Here is an 18596-nt window from a genome sequence, read left to right on the forward strand (position 1 = left end):
CCTAATATAATATTGTATGTTGACAGTGCATCTATCACAATGAAGTTTGTGGTCTTTGACCTCTTCAGGGGCTCTTCGCCAAGTGAAATGGCTAACTTGGTCTAGCCAATCGGTAACACTTCGTTGCTCGTGAAACTGTAGAGCGGGGTCATCATCGGCAGCAGTTCACTCTGGTCAAATTGCAACCGATCGAATGTCTTTTTGTATATGATGTTCACTAAACTCCCTGTATTAACAAAAGTTCAATGGATTGTATAATTAGCAATTACCGCTCAGATGATCAGTGCATTGTCGTGAGGGATCTCATTTCCCTCTAAGTCTTTAGGGCTGAAGTTGATTTCAGGTCCTTAAGCTTTCTCCTTGCTGCAGCCAACAACGTGGATCTTGAGTCGCCGAGCATGCGACTTTCTTTCTCGGTTAGAATCTCCATCGGTCGGCCCTCCTGCGATCATACCTATCTCCCCTGAGCAGCGTTACTCCGGTTCTCTTCCCCCCGTGCCGATGGTTCATTCCGTTCGGCGAAGCATCGGGCGAAACTTCAACTGTTCCAACGTTGAGGCTAGTGGTGGCGTGGTTCAGGCGTTGTCCTTTCTCCCTCCCTTCGGACGGTTGATCGGCGCCTTTGTCACCGATCAGGTGATGGTGTTCGATGACAATAGCAATCTAGGGTGTTGTGTGTTGCCGACTGTTAGAAGGACCAGAACACCAGCGCCCACACTTTGCCTTTTGCAGCCTTTGGATGAGCGGCCGCCACATGCTGTACGACATGTGTCCTGGGCTCGCCTAGCGGGGCTCCTTATGATCGAAGCCCCTTGGGGGGAAGATGGCTACAGGCTGACACCGTTCAGATACTCCTGCGGGCTCGACATGTGTCTCTTTCTTCCATGTTGCATGGGCTTCTTTCACATTGATGTATTCATTAGCTTTTTTTTGTAAGTGGCCAAAGTCCTTTGTGTTGGATCAATCCCAATGGTTCGTGGGACCATGTGTTTTGGTGTTTGGGCAAAAGGTTTAAGTTAGGTTTACCCTCGTTATTTGATATGTGTACTTGAGTTGTGCAGGACTGCAGGTGACACATGTGACTCAGGTTGACGGCTTCGGGTCCGGTGAAGGATGAAGCATCCGAGGGACCGTGGACAAGGAAGAGAGGACAAGGGCAGAGGGAAGCGACTTCGAGGCATACGCGAAGGATGGCATTGGGGACGAGCCGCGGGCTTGGATGCATCCGAGGGACGAGAGCCAAAGGAAGTAGGCTTGAAAGCAAGAGGTCAAGGCTGCTAAGAAGAGTCAAGTGAGTCGTGAGGGTCCGAGTGCGAGAGAAATGTACTCGGAATGGGAAACCCTAAGTTTAGGGTTGTACCAGTCGACTGGTACTGGAACCAGTCGACTGGGGGTGAGCACAGGGAGGTTCTGTGCCCGAAATGGCTGGGATCAGTCGACTGGTCCTGGGACCAGTCGACTGGTAGATAGCCGTTGGAGAGTCGTTGGGCTGGCATCAGTCGACTGGTGCAAGGACCAGTCGACTGGTAACGGGCAAATCAGGTTATGATTTGTTCCAAGCTCTATAAGAAGGAGCTTGGTATGGCCGGCCAAGGCGACGAAATTAGACTTGGTTAAAGCCTAATTAGTAGTCACCAAAGTGCTCAAGGTTCCCTTGTGTCCAAGTGTTGTTGGTGAGTGTTGTGGTGAGGTTTCTCCACCCACAAGGAGGTTGAGCTAGCCGGAGTTTGCCGGGGACTAATCCACCGACGGATTGAGGGATCGTCCACCTTACGGACACGCCGTGGAGTAGGAGCAAGTTATCTCCGAACCACGTAAACGAACGTGTTAGCGGTTTGCATTTCCATTCTTGTATTTAGTGTTTAGCTTTCTATTTGTTTGTATTAGTTTGTATTTCCGTTGCGCACTAACAAATACGTAGAAAGCGAGCGATTTGGGGGTGTCGTCTATCCAACCCCCCTTCAAGCCGGCCACCGATCCTCCAACAAGTGGTATCAGAGCGAGGACGCTCTCCGTTGGACTAACCGCCAAGGAAGCACAAGATGGTCGGGTTTATTGTCCCTCCAAAATTTGAAGGAGGAAGCCTTGGGGACATCACGTATTGGATGATGAGGATGGAGGTATTCTTCAATACGGATTGGGATATCATGATGGTGATCAAAGAGCCATTCAAAGTCCCAAAGGACAAGAAAGGAAAGAAGCTCCGAACACGACATTGGACGGAGGAGCAAACCTCACGATCGGAGGCAAACTCAAAGGTAATAGCAATTTTAATTGATTTGTTGCCTAATGATGTTGTGAGTCGTGTAGGTAAATATGAGAATGCCCATGAATTATGGAGCAAAGTGAAGAAATTTCCATGGGAGGAATTTTTGCCTACACAAGAAGAAGAAGAAAAATCCGAAGAAAGTGACGAAGTGGTCCAAAAGGAGAAGAAGGACCAATCGGATGTGGAGCCCAAGGAGATGAGCTTAGTAGCTCAAGAAGAGGAGGTGGAGCAAACGGAAGTTGAGTCACGCTCAACATCTGAGGAGGAGAAGGAAGATGAGGCATCATCTACATCCTCAAAGGTTGAAGATGAATCCAAGACAAGTGAAGAGGATGAAGAAGAAATCTTGGAGGAGGTCAACCTAGTGAGCACCTCCGCCGAAGCAATGTCAAAAGATCACATAGTATGCTTCGGTTGCAATGAGAAGGGACACTACAAGAGTAGGTGTCCATTGGGTAAGAAGAAGGTAACTCCTAAACCCAATCAAGTTATTTTGAATACTAACATGGGTTGTAGGAATAAAGAAGCCCAAAAGAAGGAGAAGAAATGGCACATAGTGTGCTTCACGTGTGGTGAGCGGGGTCATTACCACACCAAATGCCCAAAGAAGAAAGAAATCAAGAAGTTGGCGCATTTGAAGAAATGGGAGAAGAAGAAGAGGAGCTCAAGTCAAGGGGGAGCTTCAAGGGTAAGGGAGGTATACCCTAATTTGAAGTGTAATTCAAATTCAAATTCTTATGTTCCCATGCATGCTAGGAGAAATAATGATTATCATTATGTAGCAATGAAAAATTTTGGATTTAGATATCATGATAGGAGTAGGGTAAATATGGATCATAACCCTAGGAAATCTATGCATGATAAATTTAGAAATGGTAGACCTAAGGAGACCCAAGGCATTAATCCCAAGAAGGGGAGACATATGCCTAGAAAGGGTAGGTCTAGGAATGTCCAAGGTGGACATGTTGACTCTAGGGTTAGGAACCTAGAAAGGGAGAATCAAGCTTTGAAGGCAAACTTTGATGGTTTAGAGAAATTCCTTAAGAGATTCACTATTGGATCTAAGGGATTAAATATGGTGTTGGGTAGTCAAAAACCCAACAATGATAGATCGGGTTTGGGATACCGATCTAGTCCCTCCAAGGTCAAAAGGAGACCATGTGCTAGGGTGGCACATGATAAGGGCAAGGGAGAGTCATCCAAGGCCAATAAAAAGAAATATGCTAGGGTTGCATATGATTATGGCAAGGATGATGTATCCAAGGTCAAGAAGATAAGGAGATCTTCTAAGGGACATCATTGTGGTATAGCCACAATAGATGAGTCACCTAGGGAGGTGGCTAAGGTTAAGAGCTCTAGGGGGAGTTCAAAGAGTCAAATTGGGGCCCATGGCCAATGGATCTCAGGTGGGTTCTACTTGGGGGTCTAGAGGAGCCATGGAGTGTGCCAAATGGTTTAGAGACAGATTTGAGTCTCAAACATAGGGATTTGGCACACATGGATTATGTTTCATGCATGGAAATATGACATTAAGGGTCATATTGCATGATAATTGGCTTTGGATGTATAGATGTCATATAAACCAATGCTAGGGATGCATTGTGGGTTGGTATGGGCAAATACATCAAAAGGAAGCCAAAACTAGGACTTTAGGTCAAGGTTCAATTGAACCATTTAGCTAGTTTTGGATTTTGTGTCAATCTTGGGATTGGTGATAGATACATTTTGTAATGTATTTTTCCCAAGTAGACAAGGGTACAATAGACCTCTCCACAAAATTTGGGAATTTTTGGAGGTCTAGGGAATTACTGGTGCATTTTTGAAGTTGGCCTGAAAAGGCTGATTTTTTCAGAAATAGGGTACCAGTCGACTGGTGCAGATACCAGTCGACTGGTAACAGTATTTTTGAGCACAGAATGTCTCTGTAAGCTCATTTTGTCGATACCAGTCGACTGGTGCCAATACCAGTAGACTGGTAACAGTGTTTTTCGACCACAGAATGCTTCTGTAAGGTTCTGTCGAAGGGGGCAGTCGACTGGCACTTGGGGCAGTCGACTGATACCAATCTGAAACTGTTTTCAGTATTGTTTTGTGACCATGTCAACTCACTTAGATGTATGGGATCCAAGGAGGATTAATACATGAGTTTAGGGTCAGTTTGGATGATAAGTTTTCAACAATTGGGATATTGTTGGAGAACTTTTTGGATGTTAGGCAAAGGGGGAGAATTAAGGTTTAGTTGGGAAAACCTTTAGCGCCTTTGCGTAGGGGGAGCCTTGGGATAGGTTCTTAAAAAGCCCTGTGATAAAATCCTAGCTCAATGGGAAGCGTAGGTGTAGGGGGAGCCTTGTGATAGGTTCCAATGCTTGGTGCATTGATTCGGCGGTTGCCAAGTGTGTAGCCTTGGCAACGTAAGTCCATTCGGCGTTGTAAGTCCAAGTGTGTAGCCTTGGCATCGTAAGTCCATTCGACGGTTGCCAAGTGTGTAGCCTTGGCAACGTAAGTCCATTCGGCGGAGTAAGTCCAAGTGTATAGCCTTGGCATCGTAAGTCCATTGTTTTTAGCATGTTTATTTGCTATATGTTTTCCCTAACTTAAACGTATTGCCAAACACCAAAAAGGGGGAGATTGTTGGAGCAATCCCAATGGTTCGTGGGACCATATGTTTTGGTGTTTGGGCAAAAGGTTTAAGTTAGGTTTACCCTCGTTATTTGATATGTGTACTTAAGTTGTGCAGGACTGCAGGTGACACATGTGACTTAGGTTGACGGCTTCGGGTCCGGTGAAGGATGAAACATCCGAGGGACCGTGGACAAGGCAGCGAGGACAATGGCCGAGGGAAGCGACTTCGAGGCATACGCGAATGATGGCATTGGGGACGAGCTGCGGGCTTGGATGCATCCGAGGGACGAGAGCCAAAGGAAGTAGGCTTGAAGGCAAGAGATCAAGGCTGCTAAGAAGAGTCAAGTGAGTCGTGAGGGTCCGAGTGCGAGAGAAATGTACTCGGGATGGGAAACCCTAAGTTTAGGGTTGTACCAGTCGACTGGTACTGCAACCAGTCGACTGGGGGTGAGCACAGAGAGGTTCTGTGCCCGAAATGGCTGGGATCAGTCGACTGGTCCTGGGACCAGTCGACTGGTAGATAGCCGTTGGAGAGTCGTTGGGCTGGCATCAGTCGACTGGTGCAAGGACCAGTCGACTAGTAACGGGCAAATCAGGTTATAATTTGTTCCAAGCTCTATAAGAAGGAGCTTGGTATGGCGGGCCAAGGCGACGAAATTAGACTTGGTTAAAGCCTAATTAGTAGTCACCAAAGTGCTCAAGGTTCCCTTGTGTCCAAGTGTTGTTGGTGAGTGTTGTGGTGAGGTTTCTCACCCACAAGGAGGTTGAGCTAGCCGGAGTTTGCCGGGGACTAATCCACCGACGGATTGAGGGATCGTCCACCTTACGGACACGCCGTGGAGTAGGAGCAAGTTATCTCCGAACCACGTAAACGAACGTGTTAGCGGTTTGCATTTCCATTCTTGTATTTAGTGTTTAGCTTTCTATTTGTTTGTATTAGTTTGTATTTCCGTTGTGCACTAACAAATACGTAGAAAGCGAGCGATTTGGGGGTGCCGTCTATCCAACCCCCCTTCAAGCCAGCCACCGATCCTCCAACACTTTGGCGGTCTCCATATGAGCGAACGGAAGAACTCTCCTTCGGTGAGCCCCTGAGTAAAGGCGTTTACTAACTCGTTCAAGGAGACCGCTGGGATATTCATCGTCATCTGATTGAAGCGCTGGATATAGGCCCTTGATAACTCTCGGGGCCCTTGCTTCAACGAGATTATATTCACACTCGTCTTCTAGTAGCGGCAACTACTAGCGAAGTAGTGTATGAAGGTAGCTCGGAAGTCCTTGAAGTCGTGGATTCAGCCGCCCGACAACTGTTTGAACCAACGTTGTGCCGATCTAGATAGCATGGTGAGGAAGACTCGACATTTCACCTCATCCGTGTACTGCTGAAGTGCGACCACGTTATCAAATTTGGCCAAGTGGTCGTCGGGGTCGGTTGATCCATTATATTCCTCGATTGTCAGTGGAGTGTAATGTTTCGGCAGAGGGTCATTTAGAATCACCTCCAAAAATTATTGATTGACTTGTTCGGGCGTTGACCCTCCGACGCTCAAGTTAGAAACAGAAGAAGAAAAATGAAAGTACTAGGAACTGAGATCAATCCCCGTCTTTCTTCGTACTTACCTGTTTTAGTGACCCTTCATATGCCCCTGTTTAATGATATTAATTGCAGACAAAAGGTATTTTTGTCTTGGCTTCTTCCGCATTTAAGGATAGATGCAGTATTCTCTTTTGTTTGCTCTTCCTCTTATTAAGTATCCATCTTTTCCTCTTTTATTATATCGGTTCATTACATTGTCAATGGCATACTCTGAGCCGGACGAGTGGCCCCCTCGACCCGCTCTCCTGTCGATCGGGCTGACCAGACGCGATTTCATTCAGACGGCCGATCGGACGCAGGTTCCTCTCTAATAGTCCCCTCTCGCTTGGGCGACGTGGTTGAGCATCTGAGCCTTGACATTGATCGTTTTGACTTTAACTTTCACTGTAATCATTAATCTGTGTCAGATGGGCACTTCCTTATCGCGGCATTAGAGATGGAAAAAATAATGAGAAGGAATTTATAAAGATGAAAGAGGACATTAAATAGATTGTTAGACCACCACGTTGTAATACATGTTTTCTTAAATAGCAGAGATTGACACTATGCAATTAGCAAATTTACTTATACTTTTACGGATTGAATAGATTAAATAATACTATGATGTAGGTAAATTTATTTGAGATGCTTCTTTTATCATTAATTGGATGGGATATAAAAATCTTATCTTTATTTGGTGATGGAAAAATATTTTCTCTTTCTCAAAATTAATCTGGACTCATTAACTACATCTAACACTTCCTTTGCTTCGTATTATCTTACATAATCATTATATGTTGTGTTGTTTTAGTAAAATTATCTCAAGATCAATCTGGACTCACTAACTCCATCTAACCCTTCGTTTCCTTCGTATTATCGTGTACTCTAAAGTTAGGGGGTTCGAGTTCTTCATTTGTTAAAGTACAGGCGTTATAAGGAAGAAAAATCAAGAAGTTTGTGTCTTTCTCATCTCTCCACGATGTCTTGGTGTATCTCACATTCGTGTTGATCTTGAGACGAGTTGACGGAGATATTAGAGGTAAATATATTCATTTTTTATCACAATTGATGTATCTCACATTTATAAAAAGCAAGTATACAGTCCAAGAAAGAGGTTGGCTAACTCATGTTTTGTATTTTCAGTGGATTCGGCTGCGCCACGACAAGGATAGCGGTCAGAAATTTCAACGATGTGAGATTTCGACTTGTGATGCGGTAATAAATGTGGAAGGATACTTTACTATTGGTGATTAAATTTTCCATTCAAACACCCTCTCACGGCTCCATCTCCAAAATTTTCCAGAAATATTATCTATCATTAATAACATGCAAAATAATAGAAGTCATACAGAAAACGAAGCTCTAGCCTTAGAATTTAGTCTTCTGGAAGACTATTCAAATTCAAGATTTTATCTCAACGTCTTCGCTCGTTTTCCTTAGACAGCGCCCGCACATAATATATAGGAGCAAATAGACACATCAAAGAGTGTGGGATTCTTGAAGGACATCGTCTGCTCAATTTACTCGTGGTCGACTTTAGGCATAAGACATTAAGACTTATGTTTAAGCTATCCAAACTTGAATATAAAAATTAGGGTATCCAAATTTGAATATAAAAATTTAATTAATAATTTTATATTTCAAAAAGAGAGAAAAATTAATTTTATATAAAAATTATACTTTAAATTAATATTTTATTTTATTAAAAAAATTAAACCATCCCAAATTTGTATGAAAAAGGGAGAAGTGATTTATTTAAAATAGTATCATAGATCTAATTTTTATTCTACCTAGTACCATAAATAGACTTGAGATTTCCACCTGCCACATGCTCGCTCAGGATGCTATGATTTACTTCTCTCATGATGCCCTTGGGTCGGGTGCGGCGGGGGCGCTGGAGGCGAGCGATTTCGCCTTTTGCCACATAAATAGACTTGGGACGGCCCTGCTATCCTGTTCTGCACAAGCTTCAGCTTCATGTCTATCATCTGCACCAGTCCCATCGCGTCATTTAGGTCAGCGTCGTCTAGGCTCCGCCCGCCGGCCATAATCTCGTGGGCGAAGAGGCTGACTTCGAGCTCCCTGCTCTCGCGATCTTGGCGGCGGAGTTGGTCCTGCAGCTTGGCGACGCGCTGCCGGAGGAAGTCCTCCTGGTCGGTCATCTTGCGCCACCGGTACATCTCCGGCATGCTATTGAAGCGCGTGGCCACGCGAGCTGTCCCCGCTGGCGACGGCCACACCTCCGGCTCCGCCTCCGCCGCATCCTGAGGCCCGTAGACGACCAGGCACGCCTCGACGCCGCAGAGCGTGGCCAGCTCGCTCACCTTCTTCACCAGGCCCTTCTTCCGCTTCTCGAAGGTGACGCGTCTCGTGGCATCGTTGGTGATCCATGCGAGCTTCACCTTCTTCCTCCCCATGGCGGTCTTTTAATCAACTGCTAATCTATATTAATCGCTCTCCATCAATTTATACAAATTAAATTATTGTTGAATTTGGAAAAGAATCACAACGAATCCCGTCAATTAATGGAACGCCAACATGTTTCCTTTCATAGTTTCAAATTGTAATATTTCTTTCAATCTTATATATATGTTAACTATTTCCTTCCTGAATAAGAGATCATAATTAATTTTAAATTTAAATCTTTGTTTTTAAATCAACACAAAATTGGTTGTGGATTAGGACAACGATATTAATTAATTAAATAAATAACCCAGAGCAATGATAATAGGAAATAATACAACGATATAAAACACTATTAAGATATGTACATGTATCTTGCATGAATATAATTCGCATAATTAGATCAAACAAAATTATTTTATCAATCAATAGGTCGTGTTCAAACCGACTTGATCGTTTCGAACTGACCCGATCTAAAATGGTCGATTCAAACCATGAAAGCTGATCAGAGTATTACTTTATCAAGTCAATCGATCGATGATATCATTGTCCATATAATTCAGATAAAACAAAAAAGTTTTGTTGTATTATTATTGATGCGGCCCACAACATCTCCTTCAGTTCCTACGTGTCCCGTGGTCAAGAGTCGTGCTGATCTGTCAGTCAAAATTAAGATGGGTCAAACATGATCCAAGAAAAAGTTAATTCAACTCAGATGTGACTTAGACCTGGTTTAACCAACTTAGGGCGCTCATCCCTGCCATGCAAGTCTGATTAAAGGACAAATCATCAATCATATCTCAATCTCAACTCCTGACCCTAGTACATCTCAGTCTCAACCTCTCTCTCAATCTCAAATTTTCTCTCATTCTCAGATCCCTCTCAAACTTCTTCTCATTCTCAATCTAAGCTATAGACTTCCTCTATCTTAGACTCCCTCTCAGTCTCAATCTCAAAATCCCTCAGTCTCAGACTTTTTCTTAGTCTTGATTAGTCTCAGCAATAGATTCTCTCTCGGTCCCTGCTATGATCACTAGCTTCATCACTGTCTTGGCCCCAGTCGTTGACACTCTCCCTCAAAGGTAGATCCTGACATTTTCTCCGTTTCAGATCCTGGCTTCGTATATTCCTAAGGTCACTCCACATCAATATCACATTTTTCATCTTTAAGACAAGTCTATGCCCTATACAGGCTTACTAACCCTTACTGTGAATATTCTACGACACATGTATCCTGAGAATGGAGGAACAATTACAAGGTTATTAGATCTGATCTCTTAGATATCCCTACTGACACATGGTGTTGGATGGATGGAGAGACAACCATCGGTTGCCAAATCTAGTCCCCTCATCGGTTCCCGCGATGATGATACTTTAGTTGATGTGGAGATGTTTTCCGGACAACTATACAGACACTCACGAAGATAATAAAAGGGGATTCGGAATTCTCTTCAACTCCATGAGGTTCTACTCTTCTTCTCCATCACCATTTCTATTTTGCATATCACCTCGAACAACCTTAACTTGAGGATTGGAGTGTGGCCAAGATCCGTCCCACGGCCATTCAAATTAACCCTCTCTTTGAATGAATCTCAGGTCTCCTCATCCCCTTCACCAATGATCCAAAGAGTGAGCGTATGACAACAAGTTTGTTAATTGATGGCTTGGCCATCTACATTATTTGACCAGAAGAATTATCATTCTTTGTCTAAAGTTGTCATCTTGAAGCAATATGTAGTGTGATAATTGCCCGGCGAATTCTGAACATATACAAGCAAGTAAACGTGATGAATTTAATATGTTTCACCCAATTTGTTTGGAGGATAAATAACAATAAGATGTAAAAAATCATAATTGCCTAAGCACCTTGTTTGAGGTTGATAATTATCTGAAAGGTTGTTCATAACTCATTACTCTAAGAAACAAAAAGGAAACGTCATATACAATAATTATTTTTTTCTGGTACTTACTCTTTGTTATAATAAAAATGATAAAACAACTATGGCTAAAAATTAAGGAGTGAGTTCATTCTATCTGTCTTGCTGAAATTAAGTATATTCATCAAAAGTTTCAGTTGTTGTTCTTCATTACCTTGCCACAATTATACATTCTCCTGACTACTCTAGGTCCCCGAATAAAAGATACCTGCGGAGCTTTGAGGAGTTCGGCGAGGTTGAAAGTGTTACGGTCCTCTTGGCAACTGATATTGTTATCTACACGATGAGCTAACTGACTGTTTCTTTAGCATGGCGGAGAAGATAATGGCTATAGGTTCCCACAAGGTAGTCGTCTTATAACAAGAAATCAGTTACTAAACTAAGACAGCCAAATACTTATCCACAAAAGCAAAGAAATTAACAAATTGCACTTCATAGTTGGGGATTTTATGCATCTTAATTATATAGATCAAATCTGCTCTGATTGTAATTTTATGTAATCAGAGCATATAATCTATTTTTCTTTTATTCAGGAGAAGTCGCTCTGAATCAAGCTAGATGTAGCAATTTACTATGACTTAATTTGTCATCTTATAGAGGTGCTTTCTTGTAAGTATTTAAATGTAGAATGACATATTATGAGTCTTGTTAAATTATAATCTTTATGTTCAGGTTGTTTTATATCCAATGATGTAGCAAATCTGTAGCAAAGTTGGTTGAGCTCATTCTTTGCTCCTAAGTTGTAGGAGCAATTATCTCACATAAACAACTGTCATCCATCACTCTATCTTCAATTTCCACTGTGAATGCTCAATGGTATCACTTTTATAAGTAAATACAATTCTGCAACACAATGGATATAAAGTGAAAGATGAGAGAAATTCATGGGGAAAGAGGAGATGGAAAAAAGGATTGGGAGGAATTTACGAAGATGAAAGAACACATTAAACAGAGTGTTAACCACAAACTTTGTGCGTTGTAATTCATGTCTTCTTAATTAACCGATATTGATACTATGCAATTAGTAAATTTACTTATACTTTGGCTGGTTGATTAGATTAAACAACACTATGGTGTAGGTAAATTTTTTTGAGATATTTCTTCTGTCATTAATTGGATGTGATATTAAAATATTATCTTCATGTGTTTGGTGAGGGAAAGATATTTTCTCTTTCTCGACACCAATCTGGACTGACCAACTCCATTTAACCCTTCGTTTGCTCCGTATTATCCTAGATAAACATCATTAGTAAGACATTTCTTTCTATTTTTACAATTTATGAATTTTTATATTATTAATATCACAGTTTAATTGATTATGTATTATGTACTCCTAGGTCAGGGGTTGTCCGAGTTCTTCTACTGAAGTGTAAGCATTGAGGAAGTATAATCAAGAATTGAGTCATGACAATAAAATAGTCGATGGAAGACCAAATCAAAGCAGTAGTAGAGATGCAAGATTTCATGTCTTCTTATAGGGTTTAGGGTATATATATATATATATATATATATTGAAATTCAAGTTTTAGATAAAAAGGACAGTCTAGTGCATGAAGCTCCCGTCATGTGGGGTCCCGGGGATTTGGATCGGTGTTGATATTGTAATTATATGAATTTGGATGTAGTTATTTATATTATTTTGATTGGTGTGATTTTATCATTTTGTACATATTTTTGGATATTAATTTAGTGAATTTCTATCGTTAAATTAGTGACAAAATTTTACTATTTTCAGTCGCTAATCAATAATTTTCTTGCGATGATCTCCCCATCTCGCAATGATCTCTCAAGGTACCTATTTTTGTTTTTCTATTATATTATTAGCCATAAAAATTCAATTTTTTATCAACCCTAAAACTCCTAATGATAATAATTTTGGTTAAGAACTTTTGAAATAGTTAATTATTTGAATGTATGAAATAAAATTATATGATTTATTCTATTAATGATATTTATCAAAATATATACTTGTTAAACATAATAATTATTTTTATTCTTATGTTTTTTTCTTAGATTCTATCCAGAGGTAGATCCGCTACCTCAACGGCCCCCCTAGTGTTGGCCCCACGGATATGGAGGGAGGTTCATGTAGGTACACAAGCAATAGGCGCATGGTGGGGTAAACTCCAGGTCGTCAGTTCCTGAGAATCGACCCCTGGCCATTACGCCAGAGATACCATGCGCCCACCGTCTGCGCTACGCCCTGGGGTCAATCTCAGATTCTATCAAGGTTTCATCGTCGTTATGTTTAACCGACCGAGAGTCTAATCGAACATGTAGCTCGTGCTGAGCTACGTTCGGAAAAATGCAAGACAATTCGTGTGTCGACCAGGCGAACACGTCATAGTTTCGTCTGAGGCAAGCAAATAATTCTGTTTTCTTCTCACTTTCTAGATCGGCGACGATAAAGGTCATCACCTTCGATCGGTTTGGATGGATCTGGACCTCCTCCTTTTCATCGTGGACCAGAGTAGGAGGCTTCTCTGAGATAGCGTTCACCTCCAAGCGAACTGTCTTCCGAGCGGTTCGTGTTTCCATTCTGACCATCTCGACGTAACAACGTCGAACGGCCACCTTGTCTCCCAACCGGGAACTTGATTTTCTGGTAGAAAGTGGATACCACCGCTCGGAACTCATTCAACGTCGGTCGGCCCAGAATGACGTTGTAGGCTGATGACACATTCACCACAATGAAATTGGTCGTCCATGTCCTCTTTTGCTGCTCTTCCCAGAGCGAGACGGCCAGGCGCAGTTGGCCGATCAGCAATACTTCGTTGCCGATGAACCCATAGAGTTGAGTCGTCATGGGTAGTAAATTGCTCTGGTTGATTTGCAGCTGATCAAAAACTTTCTTAAAGATGATGTTCACCGAGCTTCCTGTGTCAACAAAGGTATGGTGAATAACATAATTAGCTATTACCGAATGGATAACCCCCTCTAAATCCTTCAGACCGAAGCTGATCTTAGGTCGAGGCCTTCTCTTTGCTGCAGCCGATTGCTGAGTTTCAAACCGCCGTGCGTGTAACTTTCTCGCTCGATTAGAATCACCGTCAGTCAGCCCCCCGGCGATCATTCCTATTTCACCCCAGGCGGCGTTGCTCCTATTTTCTTCCTCTCAAGCTGAGTGTCATCTCCATTCAGCCTGCTCCCGAACAGGACTTAGACTGTTCCGTCGTTGAGATTGATGGCGGTATGGTTCGACCGCTATCTTTTGGTCTTCCCTTCGCCTAGTTGATCGATGCCTATATTTCCAATCGGGCGGTGGTGATTGACAATACTACCTTCTTGGGGTCGGCCTGCTAGCCAGGTAGCAGTCTCGTGTATTATGAGTCACCGATTGATGGAAGAAGCAAAACATCGGCGTCCATATTTTACACCTGGAGGTTTTTGGGCGTCCGACCCCAACGTGCTGCACAGCATGTGTCCTATGCTCATGTTGTGGTTGAGTTCCTTCCGATCAAGGCCCTTTAGGAGGCTGATGGCTACTCGGTTGACACAGTCGCTGGTTCGGTGGGTGCCTCCTTTTTCTTGGCCGCCTAGGCTTCTTCTACATTGATGTATTCATTGTCTCTTTTTTGTAGATCACCAAATTCCTTTGGAGGCTTCTGAATGAGTGACCGGAAGAATTCTCTTTCAGTGAGGCCCTGAGTGAAAGCGTTAACTAATACATCCGAGGAGACCGCTAGGATGTCCATCGCCACCTGATTAAAGCGTTGGATATATGACCTTAAGGCCTCTCGCGGCCCTTGCCTCAGTGAGAATAGATTCACGCTTATCTTCCAGTGGCGGGGACTGCTATCAAAGTGATGTACGAAGGTCGCTCGAAAGTCTTTGAAGCTATGAATCGAGCCGCTCGGCAAACGTTTGAACCAGTGTTGTGCTGATTCAGATAATGTGGTAAGGAAGACTAGGCATTTTACCCTGTTCGTGTATTGGTACAACATGGCTGCGTTGTCAAACTTGGCCATGTGGTTGTTAGGGTCGGTCATCCTATTATATTCCCCAATCATCAATAAGGTATAGTGCTTCGGCAGAGGGTCATTTAGAATTCCCTCTGAAAACTGTTGGTTGACCTATTAGGGCAAGTCATCCTCCTTGGGTTTCCTTTTTCTTGTGTTTCGAACGGGTGCCTCATCAGAGGATGATCCCCGATCTCTGTCAGCCCAGCCCCTCTCTTCTGTCGAGGTCCAAAATGGTGCTTGACGTACGGGGCCGGCGCATGAGGTTCTTCCCCATAGGTGTTGATCGACCTCTTTCCATTCGGGTCCTGAATGGAAAGATGTTCCATTCGATCTTCTAGCTCAGCCTGGCGACCTTCTGCGAAAGTTGTAGGCTCCTGTACTTGCCATTCGGCTAGCGCCCGTTGTTGTTGTTGCTCCAATATCTTTGTCACTTGAGCTTGTATTAATCCGTCGAGATCCTGTCGTTTAAGAGTCACTGTTGTAAGTCATCCAGTGTCTTCCATCTTCTTGCTCGGATGCAGGCTACGTTCCCATAGACAACACCAAAATGATCCTGTCCCAAGGCACGAAGGTAGAAAGCCGGGGAGGTGGCAGCTCCGCTGACAAGATGAAGACCTCGCTCTATGTAAAACAAAATCAAAATTAGAGAAGGGGTCACTGGCGTTGGCCCTCCGACGCTCAAGTCATAAACAAGAGAGGAAAAAAGTGAGTACTAAGGATAAATATTTTTCTTTCCTTTCTTCATACCTAGCGTGCCCTTTTTATACCTTTTCTGGTGACCCTCCATCTTCCCCTGTTTAATAATATTGATTACCGACAGGGGATATTTTTGTCTTGACTTCTTCTCATTTAATGATAGATAGAGTATTCTATTTGGTTTTCTCTTTCCTTTATTAATTATCCGTCTTTTTCTCTTTTATCTTATTACTTCATTAAGTGTATAATGCTAACGTCATTCTTCGAGCCAGACTGGTGGCCCGCTCGGCTTGAGCTCCCAGCCCACGTAGCTTGTTCTCCTACCACCGGACAAATTATACTTGTTTACTCAGATGGCCGATCAGACAACGGTCTCTCTGATTGGCCAATGATCCGCTATTGGTGCAGCGGGGACCGGCAAGAGGGGGTGAATTGCCTGCGATAAATATTATACCCTCTTCAAAGCTTTTTCAACTCTTAAGATAAAGCAACAATAATAAAATTAACAGTAGAAATAACAGGAGACGGAATTTAACCTGGTTACAACCAAGAGGGTTGTTAATTTAGGACAGTAAAAAAAGCGCAGTAAGAAAACTCCTTCTCTGAAGGCGGAGAAGCCTTTTACACTTTGACAGTACAGTAGTTGTTAAGAGAATGAGAGTACAAAAGTTGCTATTTCGTTCGTATTCGTTGTATTATTAATAGCTACCCGAGACCTCCTTTATATAGGGGTTCTAGAGCTTATCACATAACCTGAACCTTCAGGATCAGGTTTGACTCCAGAGGGATCGGTCGACCGATCCCCAGGTTCGGTCGACCGAACCTACTGTACCTGCCCAGTCTTCCGTCCAGGTGCAGTCTCTGAGGATCGAGCTTTGGTTCGATCGACCGATCCTTATAATCGGTCGACCGATCGGCCAACGGACTCCAGCTGAGTTGACCCGATCAATTTGCTCGACTAAGTCTCTGGATTAACTTTGGTTCGGTCGACTGATCAAGAGGTTCGGTTGACCAATCAGCTTTACGAACGGTCAACTTCTGACGTGGCATTGGCGGTTGGCTGCTGATTGAGAGGGGTTTGGTCGAACGATCAGGAGGTTCGGTCGACCGAACTATTGACAAGTCAACTTCCAGTTGACTTGCTCTGGTTCGGCTTCTTTGGGTGATTTCGGCCATCCGGAATAGGGCTTTCCCGAACCCAGTTTCCGGCCTTCTCCTCGAGCAGTCCTCCGTCCCGGCTTTATGTCCCTCGAATACCGCGCATGTTCTTCACGCCCACCGGGTGTATTCTTCCGCAGCTCTCTCGTCCTTCGGATGTAATGAGCCCGTCGACTCCCTTCCCGTGCCGTCCTTCTCGCTAGTTGCGTCTTACGCTCGACTTCCTGCGCTCCTAAGCTCTTGCACACTTAGACACAGGGATCAAACACAAAGCAGGACCTAACCTAAACTTGGTTGATCACATCAAAACTACCACGGGGTTCAACAATCTCCCCCTTTTTGATGTGCATCAACCCAAGTTCAGGTTAGGGTTAAAACTAACAGATAGTAATTTAAAGAAATTACTAAACTAATAATTCGGGCATAAATTTGCAACTTTAAAATAAATTGCAACATGAAAATTTATACTAAAAAAATTTTTAACTAACTCCCCCTAACTGAACTTATCTTTATTCTCCCCCTTTGATCACAGCAAAAAATTCAAAGTTAAACAATTTCTGAGTAAAGATTAAAAAAACTGAGTTAGGTTTAATTTCAAAAATTTCTAAGTTTTGAAAAAATTTCCAAGTTAAAATGAATTTTCAGAATTTTTCAAAAAAAAATTCTAAGTAAAAGTTTCAAGAAACATTTTTTCTAGAGAATTAAAAAATTTAAAGAATTTCTAAGGAAATGTTTAAAAACTTTTCAAAGCATTATTTAATTCTAATTTTAATGCTTTTATCATAAAGTTAATTAAACATTTTTATTTCGATATTTCGGCTTCTAAGTCCTGGCGAGACACTAGGCCTTCTTGGTTATTGGAGCAACAACCACTTCCTTAGATAAAGCTTCCATAAAGAACCTCAATGTTTAATTTTCTCACTGTAAGCTTTTAACTAAAATAGAAATTTAAACCAGTAAAGATTTTGGAACCCAATAAAGGTTCCTACCTACAGGGTTGGTTAAAAACTTAGGGGGTACATAGTTTCTTGGTATTTTCCTAAGTTGACCCTGATGCTTTCTTATGTACCAATTTAATTTTCCATATAACTTTAATTTTGAATGTGGAAAAATATTTTTAAAACATGCATCAGTTTTCAATTTTTTAATTTCTAATTTTAAAACTTTATTTTCTGATTTCAAATATTCATTTTCCTTTTCTACTTTATCTAATTCTTTAGAAAGAGCTTTAATAAAACGAAAGGATTGTTTAGGGTTTAGGGCACGTACCTTACTTACCTCGTCTTGCGATGCTCCCCCTTCATCACAGCTTTCTTCTTCTACTACTGTTCCTCCCCCTTCATCTATGCTCATTTCTGAGCTAGACGTTTCTTCTAGCTGATGGTTCACCATCAGTGCTAGTCCCGAGAATTCTTTGACTTCGGATTCGAAGGACGATGAATCATCCCACGTGGCCTTTAGGTTGTATTTGGGTCGAGCTAGCTTCTTACTCTTTTCTTTACTTTTGCTTTTTAGTTTTGGGCAATCATCTTTGATATGTACTTCTTCGTTGCAATTGTAGCAACGAACCACTCTTTTCTTTTGCTGGAACTTCTTCGACCGCGATCTAAATTTATTAGATTTAAAAAATTTATTAAAGTGTCTTACCAATAGTGTCGCTTTCGATCCGTCGATCGAGGCTTCGGAGTTAGAACCGTTTGTGTAGGACCGTTAGAGTCGATAGAGGGGGGGTGAATATCGATTCGAAAATTTAGAGTATAAACGCAGCGGAAAAGCAAAATAGACACAGATGTTTTTTACTTCGTTCGGAGCCTGTGACGACTCCTACTCGAAGGCCCGTGGTCCTTGACCACTTTCGTTGGGCAATCACTAACAATTCGAATATAGTTACAAAAATGAACACAGGAACTGCTAGTGAAAATAAAGCAATACCGACAAGGAAATTAAATAACCGAAGGAGCGCTTTGTCGGAG

The 18596-nt window shown here is 42.4% G+C and overlaps 1 protein-coding gene across 1 annotated transcript; it reads right to left on the reverse strand.

Annotated features, from left to right (window-relative positions):
* Window positions 1-217: 217 nt before the first annotated feature.
* Window positions 218-8884, reverse strand: LOC122039528 (agamous-like MADS-box protein AGL80). Its single transcript, XM_042599123.1, has 2 exons — window positions 8402-8884; window positions 218-226 (listed from the first exon to the last, which is right to left on the reverse strand). Exons 1-2 carry the CDS (start codon window positions 8882-8884, stop codon window positions 218-220), a joined length of 492 nt encoding a protein of 163 aa, XP_042455057.1.
* Window positions 8885-18596: the final 9712 nt, after the last annotated feature.

Source organism: Zingiber officinale, chromosome 1B, assembly GCF_018446385.1.
Source record: "Zingiber officinale cultivar Zhangliang chromosome 1B, Zo_v1.1, whole genome shotgun sequence".
Classification (NCBI taxonomy): Eukaryota; Viridiplantae; Streptophyta; class Magnoliopsida; order Zingiberales; family Zingiberaceae; genus Zingiber; species Zingiber officinale.